Below are 15,054 nucleotides of genomic sequence, written 5' to 3' on the forward strand. Positions count from 1 at the left end.
ATTTAAAGGCTCGTCCAAGAAAATTATACTCGTGAACTACAAATTAGTTCAAGGAATAGATTAATTTGATGCTATAAATTTAACAAACATAAAGAAAAAAAGAAGCTATTTTTGTATCACCTTTGTCCATGAATATGGTCTTGAAACAAGAAATGGTAGGCTTCCATTGTATGTCTTTTGTCCAAAAGCCAATGGACCTAAATAAAGAAGCGAATTCAAAAGTTAAATTTCTCCAAATATGAGTCACATAATACCAAAGCTTTCCGCGTATACATTTTAAAATAAACTGATTTTAAAAGTTGGCGAAACAATAGGAGTCTAGGGGGTGTACATGACCGGGTTGGTTCGGATTTTTCAAATATCAAATCAAACTATTTATGTAAAAATTTTAAATTTATAAATCAAACCAAACTAATAAACCTCGAATTTTTTCAGATTTTTGAATTTTTTCTGTAAAATTTGCGTACAAACATATAATTAACTTGTGCTCCAAATATTTCTTTAGTCCAACCAAAATACCATTATCTAAGGTGTTTCTTAAGAAAATGACACAAAATATGAGATGAGTACTGATGACACTATAATATTCAATAAAAAATAATAATGAAATCATCATATAAAATAATATTGCAAAGTCATGATGAAAATGATCATAATTTAAAAGTACTAAATCATGCTAAAATAAGTTTAATAAGTATTAGTTACATTACTAAATATTTAAGGAAAATTAAAATTAGATTATGTATTTTAATTGTCTAAACCAATGTAAAACTAAAGAACAAATATTCAATATTGTCGTCATTCTTAGTGTTGAATTGATTTTCTTTTTGCATTAGTATTAATTTGATTTTGATTTAAGTTTTATTATAATTATCAACATCTATGAACTATAATCTTTATTGGACCATTCCGAATTCTATGTTTTAAACTTGAAATAATATATTAAAAGATAAAAACTATGAAATAGTATAAGAAATATTTTAAAATTATATTAAAGTAAATATTTTTATGTATAAAATAAAATTTTAAAATTACATATATCATTTCGGGTTGGTTTGGTCTCGAGTTGATTTTTGTTAGTTAAAACCAAACCAACCCAAATATAGTCGAATTTTTTTTTTCCAATACCAAATCAAGTCAAACCAAATCACTAGTTGGGTTTTTTTTCCGATTTGACTCAATTTGCGGTTTGATTCGATTTTCGATTCGATTTTGTACACCCCTAAATAGGACTATAGGTGAACTATGTGATAAAAATAACAATACAAGTTGATTCATTAGCTCTAAACATGTACAACAATGATAACAAAATTTGAATACAAATTACCTCTCTAGATTATGAATGACAGCATATTACATATATTTAACGTGAGTTATAAGCTAACATACTCTCGATTCATCGAGACATTATAAACATCTTTACATTGTCGGTCTATATAACTTAAATTCATTTAATATTTACGTACCTACTTCGTACACCAATCCTGTGAAGGATGAGCAACCGGGTCCTCCCGATATCCATAGCAAGATCGGATCTTTCTTCGGGTCGGATTCTGATTTAACAAAGTAATAGAATAGTTGCACTTCCTCAGATTTGGCAACTCCAATGTATCTGAAATTTTCAAAATACATCACTTCAATAACAATAAATTTGACTAGTCTTATCATCACACTAAGCGTAAACAAATTCACTAGTAAATATATGTACTACGTTCATATAAACTGGTCAAACTAGTTTAAAATTATTTTTCGACTTATTACACGTTTGATAAACATATTGCTTATAAATCAAAATCAGTCAAAAGTTATAAGTATATCTCTTTAGCTTAGAAGCTCTTTGATATATTGATGATACATAAAATAGAAATAATTAGAGAGAAATTAAAGAGAAGAAAATTACCCAGTCTCAAGATAAAAAGGAAGAGGTCCATCAAAACCAGGAAGATATTCAACAATTGAGCTATTTTGAGGAACACTTTGTACATGTACAAACAAAGTAACAACAAAAAGAAGATAAAACATTGTTGATGAAATAATAATAATAATAATAATAATAATAGATAAGGTCCTGATATATGTGTATATCCCATATATATTACTGTACTTATATATACTTTGGTAGAAGAGTCTACAAGCAGACATATATATGACTAGGGTATTTTCGTAACTTCCTACTTTTTCTTTCCTTAAGCCTTTGTATCCTCTTGCTTTAAGATTGTACCTTTTCTTTATTGGACCCAACAAAAACCAATCAATATTTATCTAATGGCTTATATGTCCTATCAAAATTGAATTGTGTGGGCCCAACCATTGGCTCACTTTACAACGTCGACTCTTTATTCATTTTTTCATTACTATTTAGTATTTTCTTTGTATTAAATTTATTTCTCTTATTCTTTTTGTTGGTTATAGATTTAAGAATAATATAAATAATATTATAAATCACAATAATTAACAACATAAATATTTAAAAGTTATATAAAAAAAATTCGATTGACTCTTGACATTTTATTGGTACCACATAAAATTGGTTAGATGATAAACATATATTATTTAAAATTGACGTAAAAAGTATTATAGATCACAATAATTAATAATTTAAAAAAAATTAAAATACATATATAAAAAATTACTTAACTCCAAAAAATCTATCAATGTCACATAACTTTGGACATGAAAAGTAACATATATTATTTGAAAATTACATTAAAAAGGTATTATAAATTACAATAATTAATAATTTAATATATTTAAAAGACAAAAAAAAATTAATTTTTGAAATCCTATATATGCCACATAAATTAAAACAAAGAGAATAATATATACTACGTATTATTTTAAAATTATGTAAAAAAAGTACTATAAATTACAATAATTAACAACTTAAAATAGGCCTTAAAATCATATAATTTTTTTGATAAATTCTCATGTTTCATGATATCAGTGGGGAATGGGATACAGGTCATGGTCGACATGTCTGTCTGACAACCATATATATCGTTTTAATTTATTTGTCTTATTTTTTACTTTTTTTATATATTTAAAAATTGTGTAATAAATACTATAAATCATGATAATTGACAACTTCAAATATTTTTAAAAAAGGGAATATGTATTATTTAATTTAAAAATTTCATAAAAAATCTTGTAAGTTTTAATAATTAACAACATTTGATTGATTCTTAAAATTATATATGTGCTACATATATTGGGACAAGAGAAGTAACATATATTATTTATAAATTACGTAAAAAGTATTATAAATTACAATCATTAACAACTTTAAATATTTACAAATCATATTAAATTTAATTGACTCTCTAAATTTTATCTATATCATGAGACAAGAAAATAACAACTTGTGTCTAGTATTAGATATAGAGTTCGTATCAGTACCAATCCAATTCATGTTATTCTTTTCTCAATGTATATAACGTAGATAAAATTTGAAGAGTCATTCAATTTTATTTTTATATATTTTAAAAATATTTTAAGTTGTTAATTATTACTGTAATTTATAATATCTTTTAAATATAATTTTCAAATAACCCGTAGCATTGATAAAAATTTAAAAGTCAACAATATGTTTTATATGCCTTTCAAATATTTCAAAGTGTTAAATTACAATTTGTAATACTTTTACGTTAATATTAAATGATCTCACTATTCACTTTTACTTGTCACTACTTATTCTTAAAATAGATTTTCATTTTTATTTGTCAACTTGAATATATCAAGAAAATATAACTATTTTATTTTAAGTTTTGCCTTCAGCGTTAAATACTTGTTCTCCAAATCCTTTTTTAAGATCTAATACTAAACATAATTTAATAGAGATAATTTAATAAAATACCTATATCGATAATTGTTAGGTGTGTCAAGTCAAATAATGACAAATAAAAATGAATGGAGGAAGTAATATATATTATTTCTTCTGTCCAATTTATGTGTTGCCAAAAATTTCGAAAGTCAATTAAATTTTTATCTATTTTAAATTTTAAATGATCATAATTTATAATATTTTTATATATTCGATATTTTAAAATAAAATTTTAAATATTCGATCAAAAACCAAAACTTTTTTGAAGTGATTTTTGTCCTATTCTTCCACTTTAAACACGTGTTACCTATTTGTCAATATGTACGCAAACATAGTGGTCAAACATAAGTCAATAGACCGACTCATAAAAAAACTCTTCGAAAGCATAAATTATGGGGAAAGAGCATAATACATTAAAAAATATTTAAATTTAATTTTAATCGATAAGTGAACACTTAATTTAACTTTCAAAATGTATATAAATATTTTACGTAGCTATTGAACACTCCAACTCGTATTTATTAGAAGTGTGTAAACATCAAATAATTTTTTTTTATTAATTTATTGTTATTGGGTTAACATGTTCTTTATGGTTTAATGAAAAAAAGTTATTGAATTATTGATTTGATTTTGATTTTTTAATTTTGGATTATTGGTAAATCTATAACCCATTTAGATTATAATAATTTATTATTTATGTCTACATAAATATTAAATATTAATAAATATTGTCCTAATTTTTTATTTGTGTTGCACTTGTAAAGTTCTTTTCATGTTAGTTACTATTATTCATATTTTATGATCATTATGTAAAGTTATATTATTGTCCTATCGCTGTAAATTATTTAAGAAGTCATATATTTATTTTATAAGAATTTTCTTATTGATTAAATCGAAAATTGAACCTTTTAACGATCAATAATCGATAAACAAAAAATCAATAAAAAACATCTTATTGATTTAACTATTAATTTAACGTATTTAAAAATAAAAAACCAATAAACCAAATTAACAATATAAAAATTAAACCAAACCTACCAATACAAACCCCCTAATAATGTTCACTATATTTTGTAAACACTCAATGTTAATATAATACATAAATTTTTAAAAATCTAGATAATCATCTTGTGGGAGATAAAGAAGCTTTTCACACAAATCGTAGTCCAAATTTAATAAGAGGATAATGAACTCCTTAAAAATACTTACTAACATTTATGAATGACAACATTAGGACATGCCAAATGACATTTTTGTACTTATCTCCAATGACGTTTCTAAGTGAGGATAATGAACTCCTTTAAAATTAGTATTTTATGTTTAAACGGTACATAAAAAATTGGAATTTAAGAATTAAATGGAATAAGATTAAGATGAAGTATCAAAATGAAAAATGAGGACAACTTTAACAGACTATGTATGTGTTTGATCTTTTTCTACTGAATCCTTTGTCTATTAATTTATTACGGACATAATATGTTAAAAAAATTTACAAAGGTTGTTGTGCTATCCATCTTTTAAACATATGAAAGCTCTCTTCACGCTTGTACTCTGGAGCTGTGTGCCCTCCTCCCTAATTGGAAAAATAAATAAATAGAACAAAACATTTGAGAAATAACTATAGAGTTTGAGAATAAAGATAATTGTATATATAAAAAATGAGTTGAACAAAATTCTTACCTTTATTGTTGCGTATGTCATATGATTCGAGTAAGACTTTGTGTAACTATAAATCAAATATATAAAATTTAGAATTTCATGACAATCGTATTCGTATTGCCTTGTCTAATTTAAAACTAAAACTTGAAGAACCATACCCTCCAACTTGTCCATCAACCATCCATGGACGCCACTCACCAATAATTGAATAATTTAGATACTTTATCCATGCTTGTGTCGATTGGAAAGGAACAACCATGTCATGATCACCGCTGCTTATTAAAAAATAAATTGTTATTTATATACTTTATAGTAACTTTAGCTAAATCATATTAAAGTATGAATTGTGAAAGTATTAGACCTGTATATAAGTGATCGATAACCTTTTGAACTAAGATTTACATGGTAAGGTATACTATTCTTGAAAGTAACTTTGTAACTTGTATACGCAATAGTTTGCTTACATCTCGTCCATGGTCTTCTTATAGTATCCTAATAAAAGAAGATCAAAAAAATCTTTTAATATATAGTTCTTAGCAATATTTACAATACATGTACAAATAAAATGAATTGAAATACCTTTCTAACATGGAGAGCTTCTTGAACTCTCGGGTCATTTGCCCAATAAGTGGCGAGCTTGTTTGTGGCGATCTACAATAAAAAAAAAAATATACTGTCAAATCTCGTTATAGTGATAGTGTTTATTTAAAAATTTCATGATTGTTATAAAAAGAGGTTGTTAAATACGTATACCAATATTTAACGTTTTGATTTTATTAAGTTAATATAAACAATAGAACGCAAAAAGTTAGTTTAATAATTTTGTGTACCAAGAAAAAGAAATGTATTTGTTAATCAATTTATCAAAAATTTAGAAAGAATATGAATGTTAAAAAATGCAAATATTGGTAAAGTTATGACTATAACTAATGGACATCAATCATCATTTAAATGCATTTTTTTTGGGATAAATTTACCATGTGAATGACGCTAATGATGATCATCATACATATTTTAATATTTATTTTTGTACATAATATATTTCTTATAAAATAGTATTACACAATATTTTAATATGCAGACTGTTTTAAAGGGTAGTTTTACAAAGAGTATACTGTTATAATAAATATTACTGCCCGTTGTAGATAGAATGTTATTATAGAGAAGTATAATATAACATGAAAAATTGAGTTTCAATTAAAAAAAAAAACAGAGGTACCGTTATAATGAAAAATTGTTATAACAAATGACTAGTGAAAGAATGAGTTTTGAAAAATATCAAATTATTATAATGAATGACTGTTATAACTAAGGTATTTGAAATAGACTTACACGACTTTCTTGACAGATGAAATCCTCTTCAAGAGACCTTCTTTCATTAGACGATTGGGGTGGGTGGAAATCAGTGTCTGTTCCACATTCAGGCTCTAGTATATGCGCAACATTTATACCACTCACAAGCTACAAAATTGTATTACAAGAATATGAATTATTATTGTATTACCTAAGTTTAAAACAAATTCGAAATGTTACAAATACAAAAAAGGAATATAACCTTACATTCTCGAACATTTTAAAGTTTTCAACACATTGTTTGTTGGTAGGGTCTATGTTTATGTAATCGCCTTTGCAAAATTCGTTCAACGACTGATACAACAAGATTCAAATTATTATTTTTGTGTTATTGTATAATGTGTTGATATGATACAAAGTGAATATACTACGAAATAAAGAATGAACCAACCTCATAAAGTTCGTCGGATATTAGCCCCATACCATGAGAGTAAGGAATTTGGTAATTGGATTCCTCAAAAAATGTTATTGGATTTCCAAGTGAATAGCCCTTAGAGGATATTACCATCAAATTAAGACAATATTTTCTTCCATGATAAATGTTGAAATTGAACAAAAAGAAAGGAATATAAAACCTTAAGATTGATTAATGGCTCTTTGCCTGCTTCAATTCCTGCATTTGCATAACATAAAACACTTTGGCAAGTGAAGCTACACATTCATAATATTAACATGTCCTTACCATTTGATATTAGTTGAATAATAACTGGAATTGTAATGCCTGAATATGAGTCTCCAGAAACATAGAAAGGGTTCGAAATGAATTCTGGATGATTAACAAACCACTGCAAAATAAATCGCGAGTTAGTTCACAATGCATCTCTATTTTATACTTGTTAATGTTTTCATTTTCTTATGGTTAAGACGAATCAATGATTTCTAAAAATAAGAAGGAAAAAGTATATTAAGTGAGAACAGGTTGACGAGAGGGAGTTGCTCGGATGGTAAGCACCCCTCAGGTTGCGAGTTCGAGTTACCAAGAGAGCAAAAGGGGTGGGAGCTCCTAGGGAGAGTTAAAATATATTTTAAAAAAAAAGTGAGAACAGGTTCGTAGTCCTTTAAGTAAATAATTGAACATTCAATTAAGTGCTTTCTTGTAAAATGGATGCCAACAAATAAAGAAAAATATAAAATATCTAATTTTACAGAGGAACAACGGGGTTCACATGCCCCATATTTAACCCTAAATTTCATCTCTATGTGGGAAAAATCTATTGAAAAGCAATTTCGTTGCAAATTAATGCAAAATGAGGAGTTTATGGAGGAATACATGAAAATTCAAAGTTAATTCTGTTTACTAGTCCACATATATATATTAAGTTCATGAACTTTAAACAATGTATCAAATATACCTTTCTTAGAAATTCATAGACGTGATCACATGCTTGTAGATCAGTACACTCGTATGCGGAAGTTGTTGCATACGAGAACCCAGTATTAACAGGTTGCTCCAAAAACAATATGCTCGCAAACTAACAAATATTATAAGGAATACATTATTTCATGATAATGTGCATAAGAATATAGGTATTTTTGGATGAAGAAAAAATTTAGAAATTAAGTGTTACCTTAGTCCATGAATATGGACTTGAAACAAGAATTGGTAGGCTTCCATTGTATGCCTTTTGGCCAAACTCCAATGGACCTATAAAAAATAATTTTTTTGATGATAACTAACATGCTATCACTCGTTAAATTTATATTCTATATCTTAAATCTATTTAATATTTACCTACTTCGTATGCTAACCCCGAGAAGGATGAGCAACCGGGCCCTCCGGTTAGCCATAGCAAGAGCGGATCTTGACTCGGGTCGGATTCTGATTTAACAAAGTAATAAAATAGTTGCACTTCTTCCGATTTGCCAACTCCGATGTATCTGAGAATTTCAAAATTCATCACTTCTAAGTTAAGTTGTTACTGAATATAAAAACGTGTCATCCTTTTTTATACTAACTAAAAAGAAAATCATATCACATAAATTGAAAAAAAAAGGAGTATATATAAGTTTTGCCATTTTTATCCAACTAAATAACTGTTTATTTGTAAAATCAATATATTTACAATCCGTTAACTCAAACGAGTTCTAAGGCTTTTAAAACCTTATGATCTCAGACATATATATCATAACATTTATGTGGATACAAGACTCTTGAACATGATACATGAAAAAAAAAACATAAATTATATATACTAGTACTCAAGAAATTAACAGCTAAAAACTCCACATTAATGAGAAATTAAATAGAAGAAAATATATGAAGTTAATTACCCAGTCTGGAGATAAAAAGGAAGAGGGCCATCAAAACCAGGAAGATATTCAACAATTGAGCTATTCTGAGGAACACTTTGTACATGTAGAAATAAAGTAAAAAGAAAAAGAAGATGAAACATTGTAAAAATATGTATAATTATAGATTTAATGTCTGAGGATGTTAGTTATATAATTTTTCCACAGTTGAAATTGAATTTGATTTATTTTCATTGAAAAATCTAAGTTTTATCCAAGCTTTATTTATTCAAAACATGTTAGCTACTAAGGGCCTTGTTTAGAAATCAGATCCTAATTTCTAGGACTTGTTAACTACAAGTCAACAACATGATAATTATAAAAGAAAGTGTTTATTTTTCACACCATAATTATAATATACTCCATGTGGCAAATTGTTTATTTTTTCACACCATAATTATAATATACTCCATGTGGTATGTTTTGTTGCATAAATATTTTATAATTATATAATGTATATCAAAATTGAAAGATAATCTTATCCCCAATCAGTTGTCATTTACTAAATTTAATTTAGTTTGTAAAACTAATAGCGTAGCGAAGCCAAATTCAATCAAGGAAAGGGGGCTTACTTTTCCTGAGGCTGATTCATCCTATTCAAATTTAGCTATGCTAATGGAAGAGGAAAAGTTTTCAGATGAGATGGACCCCTACTTTATGATGATATTTTTGGGTTGCAATATGTTGTAATATTTTTGTGTTCCTAGATTTTAGGAGCTTCCAAAGGCGTATGGATGTATAGTAATATTTTCATGGTAATTCAAAGAAGTAAATGTAACACTCCGAAAGTTGCTAAGCTAAGGTTCAAATCATTCTTCATTTGCGTGTAAATTCATATCGGGTTATTCTTAAAATGTTCTTGAGATTTAAGGTCAATTTTTTAGTGTGTGGATGAATTTGAATATGAAAAGGTCACAAGAATCCCCTAACACAAAGTTGAGTTGAAAACTTCCTTACGATTAAGTTTTGACATAAGATTCTACTTAGGTAAACTTCAAACGATCATATCTCTCAGCACATAATGAATTAGGTGTCCCATGACTAGGGGTGTACAAGCCAAACCGAACCGATGAACCAAATTAAACTGAAAAAACCGATTTGTGGTTTGGTTTGATTGGTTTGGCGTTGAAAAAAAAACTGATCACTCTTGGTCTAATTTGGTATTAAAAGAAAAAAAGTCAAACCGAACCCAAACCAAACCGACATAATATTATATATATATATATATATATATATATATAATTTTATTTATAGATAAAAAATATTATTTATAATCTACTTTGTTAATATATTTTTAGTTAGTTTATAGTTTTCAATGTTTAGATATATTATTTCATATTTGAGCTTGTAAAATTTTGTAAATATTTTATTTTGTAGTAAGATCAGAAGTTACAATTATATTGTTATAGTTTTTCAAATTCGAAGTTAATAATTTACTTTGTAAATATTTTGTTTGTATTTAGTTTGACTGTAGCCTTTAATCTTATTAATTTAACATAATGAACGTTGATATTTCAATAAAAGTATTTTGTACTCATGTGAATTTTACCGTCTTTTTAAAGATTTCTGTTCATTTAACATTTTTAAAGTTTAGCTTATCACACATGTAAGTGAAAATATGTTTATTCTCTTTTTCAAACACCTTATAGTTGTAAAAAACCAAAAAACTCCAAAAGAAATGACTAATGCCGAAAACGAAAAACCCGACTTTATATGGTTTGATTTGGTTTTTAGATTTAATAGACCGACATAATTGGTTTAGGTTTTTTTTAATGAAAAACAAACCAAATCGACCTATGTACACCCCTACCCATGACCTATCAAATTGAAGGTCTATGAGTCTTCTTTCCAACTCCACTAAGTTTGTTTCATTTCGAGTTCAGAGTATTAAGTTATGACCATTTTATCAGAGACTACCACAACAGAGTTTGTTGAGTCAATTCCTACGAATTGCTTCTGCGGGCTGTAGAATTTCGACGACTGGCACTGTCAACTCGTAGAAAACTTCAGAGAAGTCAAATTTTGGGGGGTCCCATTCCTACAAATCAATTTATGGATCGTAGTTTGGACTCATAGAATGAAATTCTGAGCCTTAAAATTTAATAAGAATTCCACGGATGGGATCTATGGTTCGTAAAACAAACCACAAACCATAGATGGCCCATAGAAGGTTTTCGTCAGCTTTTAAGAGGGGCGGTTTAGTCTTTTTCCACTCCTTCTAAGCCTCAACCACAATATTTTTATACCTAGTTAAGGGTATAAACAATGTTAATCAGTCCTTTTACATTCATTAACACTCCCAAGTCTTAGAGCAAGGATCCAAGAGGAGAAAACTAGGGTTTTCAAGCCAATCTCCGAGTTTCGCCAATAACATCGTTCTTCCAGGTATGTAAGACTACTCATAGTGATGGACTGAGTTCCTCCTCATGCCCTACATCTACTTTCTATCAATAAAGAATAATCTAGGGTTACATACTTGATTTTTATAATTCTTGAGATGAGTTTTGTTGTTGAGTTCTGAGTTATATATTCCTAACTTTTGAGTTGTTATATCTTGCATTGAGATTCTTGAGTTTATTGTTCATGTCTATTTTTCAGCATGAACCCTATTATTGATAATTTTAAAACCTAACTCTTCTATCTTAAATTAATTTTGAGAAAGTAAAAACGAGTTTTGAGTAGAGTTTAAAGAATGATTTACAGTAAAGTATAAGGGGACTAATTGATTCCAAATGTATCATTTTAACATTGAGAAAGAAAACTTTGATTTTCATAAAGAGTTAAAAGAGTTTCCAGAGATAATTGAGATACTGCCTCTTAAAGATGAGCTTTTGAGTAATTACCTAAAAAATAGAGAAATAGTATTTTCACTTAAGCATGAGTATATTTTTATTGGGAGTAGTATTGAGCACTGATATGGAGATGAATTCAGACAACTCACATTCCTCATAAACCATGTACCAACATGGGCAAATGATCATACTTTTAGATGACTCCCTATTGCTTTCGAGCATAGCTTTAGTGGATCCACTTAATTGAGATGTTCTATACCCATGTAAGGTATATGACTGATCTGGTAGTGTGGGTGAGATGTTGTATCATCACGTTGCTTATAGTGATGGTTGTGTGTTAGAGAATGTTACACCCCAAAAATTTCTATGTTAAGACTCGAACCATTCTTCATTTACTTATAGAGTCATATTGGGTGATTCTTAAATTGCCCATATGTGTAAAGGTAAATTGTCAGGACCCGAGCCTACACCCTGGACGTGGCCGACACTCGAGAACCATTGCTGGTTTCTAAGTGAACCCTCATTATGGCTCTTCCTCCTTATTTATAACCTTAGATAGAATTATCACACCATCATTATTACGATAAGAACATTAACCTTCTCTTTCTAACATCATTCCATTACTAAAAGGACCTCTGAAAAGCTATCTCCCATACCCTTTTGAGCTCCTTTGTCACGCCCCGAGCCTACACCCTGGGCGGGACCGGCACCCGGAGACCATTTCTGGCCCCAAGCGAACCCTTGGCCTGGCTTTCTTAACTCAGCGGAAACCTCAACAGAATAACTCAATCCAATGCAATATTACAAAACAACTTAACTTATAAAATATGGCCATAAAGGCAACTCGAATCTCAAAATAGAATATTTACATATATATATAGATGAGAGACTCAAAACTAACTAACTGACTGTCTGTGTATGAAGCCTCTAAAATACTGAGATGGATGTTGGGACAGACCCCGCAACATCCTAATAAAACAAAAACTAAGAACACAAAATAATTGAGTCCTCCGGAATGCAAGGAGGCTCACCACTGACTCTGGAGTGCTCAGCTGGATCAATGATGTGCAAGATGCTGATCCGGGGTACCTGAATCTGCATCATCAAACGATGCAGGCCAACTGGCATTAGTACATGGAATGTACGAGTATGCAAGCTGGAAAACTAAGCAACAAAGGCTAGAAGGAAATCTGGAAGAAACTGAATAGCTTACCTGGCTCAACTCAACTCAACCTGACTGACTTCTTTCAATATAAGGCAATTTAAAACAAGTGTGATATAAAGAAAGACTGTTTAAAACATGCTATAAACTCTGTGTGTATACAAAGATACAATAAGCCTGAAATGTATATAGAAATACAATCAACTGATGTATATAAAAATACAATAACTGCTGTGGGAGTTTCTCTAACCGACAACCATCACATAAGAGCTATAGTGATGATACAGCGATCGACCTCACACTGCCAGAGCATCTTATACCCGGCCAAAGGTATAAGACCTGAACTGCCTAATGGATCCACTAGTCTAATCTGAAAAGGATTCATCTAAAAAGTATGATCCTTTTCTATCCATGGTGGCTAACATAGTTCTATGGGGGCTGTGGGTTCTTTGAACGCTCCCCCAATTCGGTGCTCGATACTACTCCCAAAAATGTACTGGCTCTTATGTTTTTAAAACACATTTCTTCCTGCTGATATGAGATAATTACTCAAAACTAGCCCGAAGGCTCTTTTGGAAATCTCAGTTTCCAACCTTGTTTAAATGTAAAAACATTTCTTTAAAACTTCTTTGGGAATACATAGTTCCCTAATACCTTTGAGAAAAGAACTCAACTTTAAACTCTTTACTTTACTTGAACTCTTGGCTTGATGTGAAACTCTTAACTTAACATGAAACTCTTAACTTATGACTTGACTTGAAACTCAATACTTAACTTGGAACTTGAGCCTTAAAATGAAGTTAAAACGTTCAATGAAGGCTCTTGGAAAACCTTAAGGACTTGCTTGCTTCTAAGCTTGACTTCACTTGACTTGAGAACTATCTTTCCTTGAAAACGGAATTATGAATTCCAGGTGTTCGATCACATGTTATGGAGGGATTCTTAAATGCTTAGACGTACTTTGGAATGCCGGAACAACCATACAACATAGGTATAATACTTGAGAACATGCATGAGAAAGTGAGAAAGAATGGGGGAAACTTGGTTGAGACTTCAGGTTTCTGGTGACACAGGTGGAACCTACGGATGCCATCGACGGACCGTAGATGGACTTACGGTCCGTACTGCAGGTCCGTAGATCGCGTCAGAGATTTTCCCCAGAATTCATTTAAGAAAATGACTAAGTATTGACCTACTGTCCTGACTTACAGTCCGTAGGTCAGGTCACGGACCGTAGGTCGCGACCATAGATCGAAGCCCCAAAAACCCAACTCCTGATCCAATTGACGGTTGACCAGTACGGACCGTCAATCGATCTACGGTCCGTAGGTCAGGCCCGTAGATGGGTACCGACAGCCCAGAAACTTCTGCGAATTAATGGTGAATCAAACTTCAAAAGGGTCATAGCTCTTAGAATCATAATCCCCTCAACATACAATAGGTTTCAACTTAAATGCACAACCCAATCAAGTCTCACAACGAACAATAACTTCAACAACCTCTACAACAATATCAACAACAACTAACAACTTCGACACTTCAACAACAATTCCCAATCTTTTCTCAAATCATGGAATAAACTTGGTGTGTGTGAGGGAAAGGATCAACCCACACAAAAAAAAAAAAAACTCACATACCTATTAAGGATCACCCCCGACGATAATCCACGACGGAAACTTGTTGATCTCCTTTCTCCTCTTCTTCTCTTCTTCTTCTCTTCTTCTCCTCTCAAGAACCCTAACTCTTTCTCTTTAAAATGGGATAAAAGAAATGATCCAAATCAGCCTAACACACCATGTAGCCTCAAGAGAAAGAATTTGGGAAAAGACCAAAATGCCCCTAAATTTCCGGACGGATTTCCCTTCCAACTGCCCATCTTCTAAAGGGCGTAACTCCCTCCTACGAACTTGGAATCGAGCAAACTCGGTGGCGTTGGAAAGGTCATTCCACGAGCTTCGCAACCATAACTGGAACTACTC

General features: G+C 29.8%; 2 protein-coding genes across 2 annotated transcripts in view; one reads left to right on the top strand and one right to left on the bottom strand.

The window, feature by feature from the left end:
* LOC125862970 (WD40 repeat-containing protein HOS15-like) overlaps window positions 1-15,054 on the top strand; it is a 24,569-nt gene that overhangs the window by 7,226 nt on the left and 2,289 nt on the right. The window lies entirely within an intron of this gene.
* LOC125862972 (serine carboxypeptidase-like 11) lies at window positions 5,310-9,225 on the bottom strand. The gene is made up of 14 exons (XM_049543104.1): window positions 9,104-9,225; window positions 8,565-8,710; window positions 8,401-8,477; window positions 8,185-8,304; window positions 7,515-7,617; window positions 7,408-7,445; window positions 7,224-7,322; window positions 7,040-7,126; window positions 6,812-6,940; window positions 6,059-6,130; window positions 5,841-5,971; window positions 5,638-5,751; window positions 5,501-5,546; window positions 5,310-5,393 (listed from the first exon to the last, which is right to left on the bottom strand). The coding sequence occupies exons 1-14, from the start codon at window positions 9,223-9,225 to the stop codon at window positions 5,310-5,312; spliced, it is 1,368 nt and encodes a 455-aa protein (XP_049399061.1).

This window comes from Solanum stenotomum, chromosome 4, assembly GCF_019186545.1.
Source record: "Solanum stenotomum isolate F172 chromosome 4, ASM1918654v1, whole genome shotgun sequence".
NCBI classification, from domain to species: domain Eukaryota; kingdom Viridiplantae; phylum Streptophyta; class Magnoliopsida; order Solanales; family Solanaceae; genus Solanum; species Solanum stenotomum.

Bases quoted from the DNA above. Each gene is read 5' to 3' on its own strand.
- LOC125862972 (XM_049543104.1), bottom strand. From the start codon at position 9,225: ATGTTTCATCTTCTTTTTCTTTTTACTTTATTTCTACATGTACAAAGT. The intron at 8,711-9,103 runs GTAATTAACTTC...TGAAATTCTCAG, and splicing joins CCTTTTTATCTCCAGACTGG to ATACATCGGAGTTGGCAAAT. The intron at 8,478-8,564 runs GTAAATATTAAA...TATTTTTTATAG, and splicing joins GGGGTTAGCATACGAAGTAG to GTCCATTGGAGTTTGGCCAA.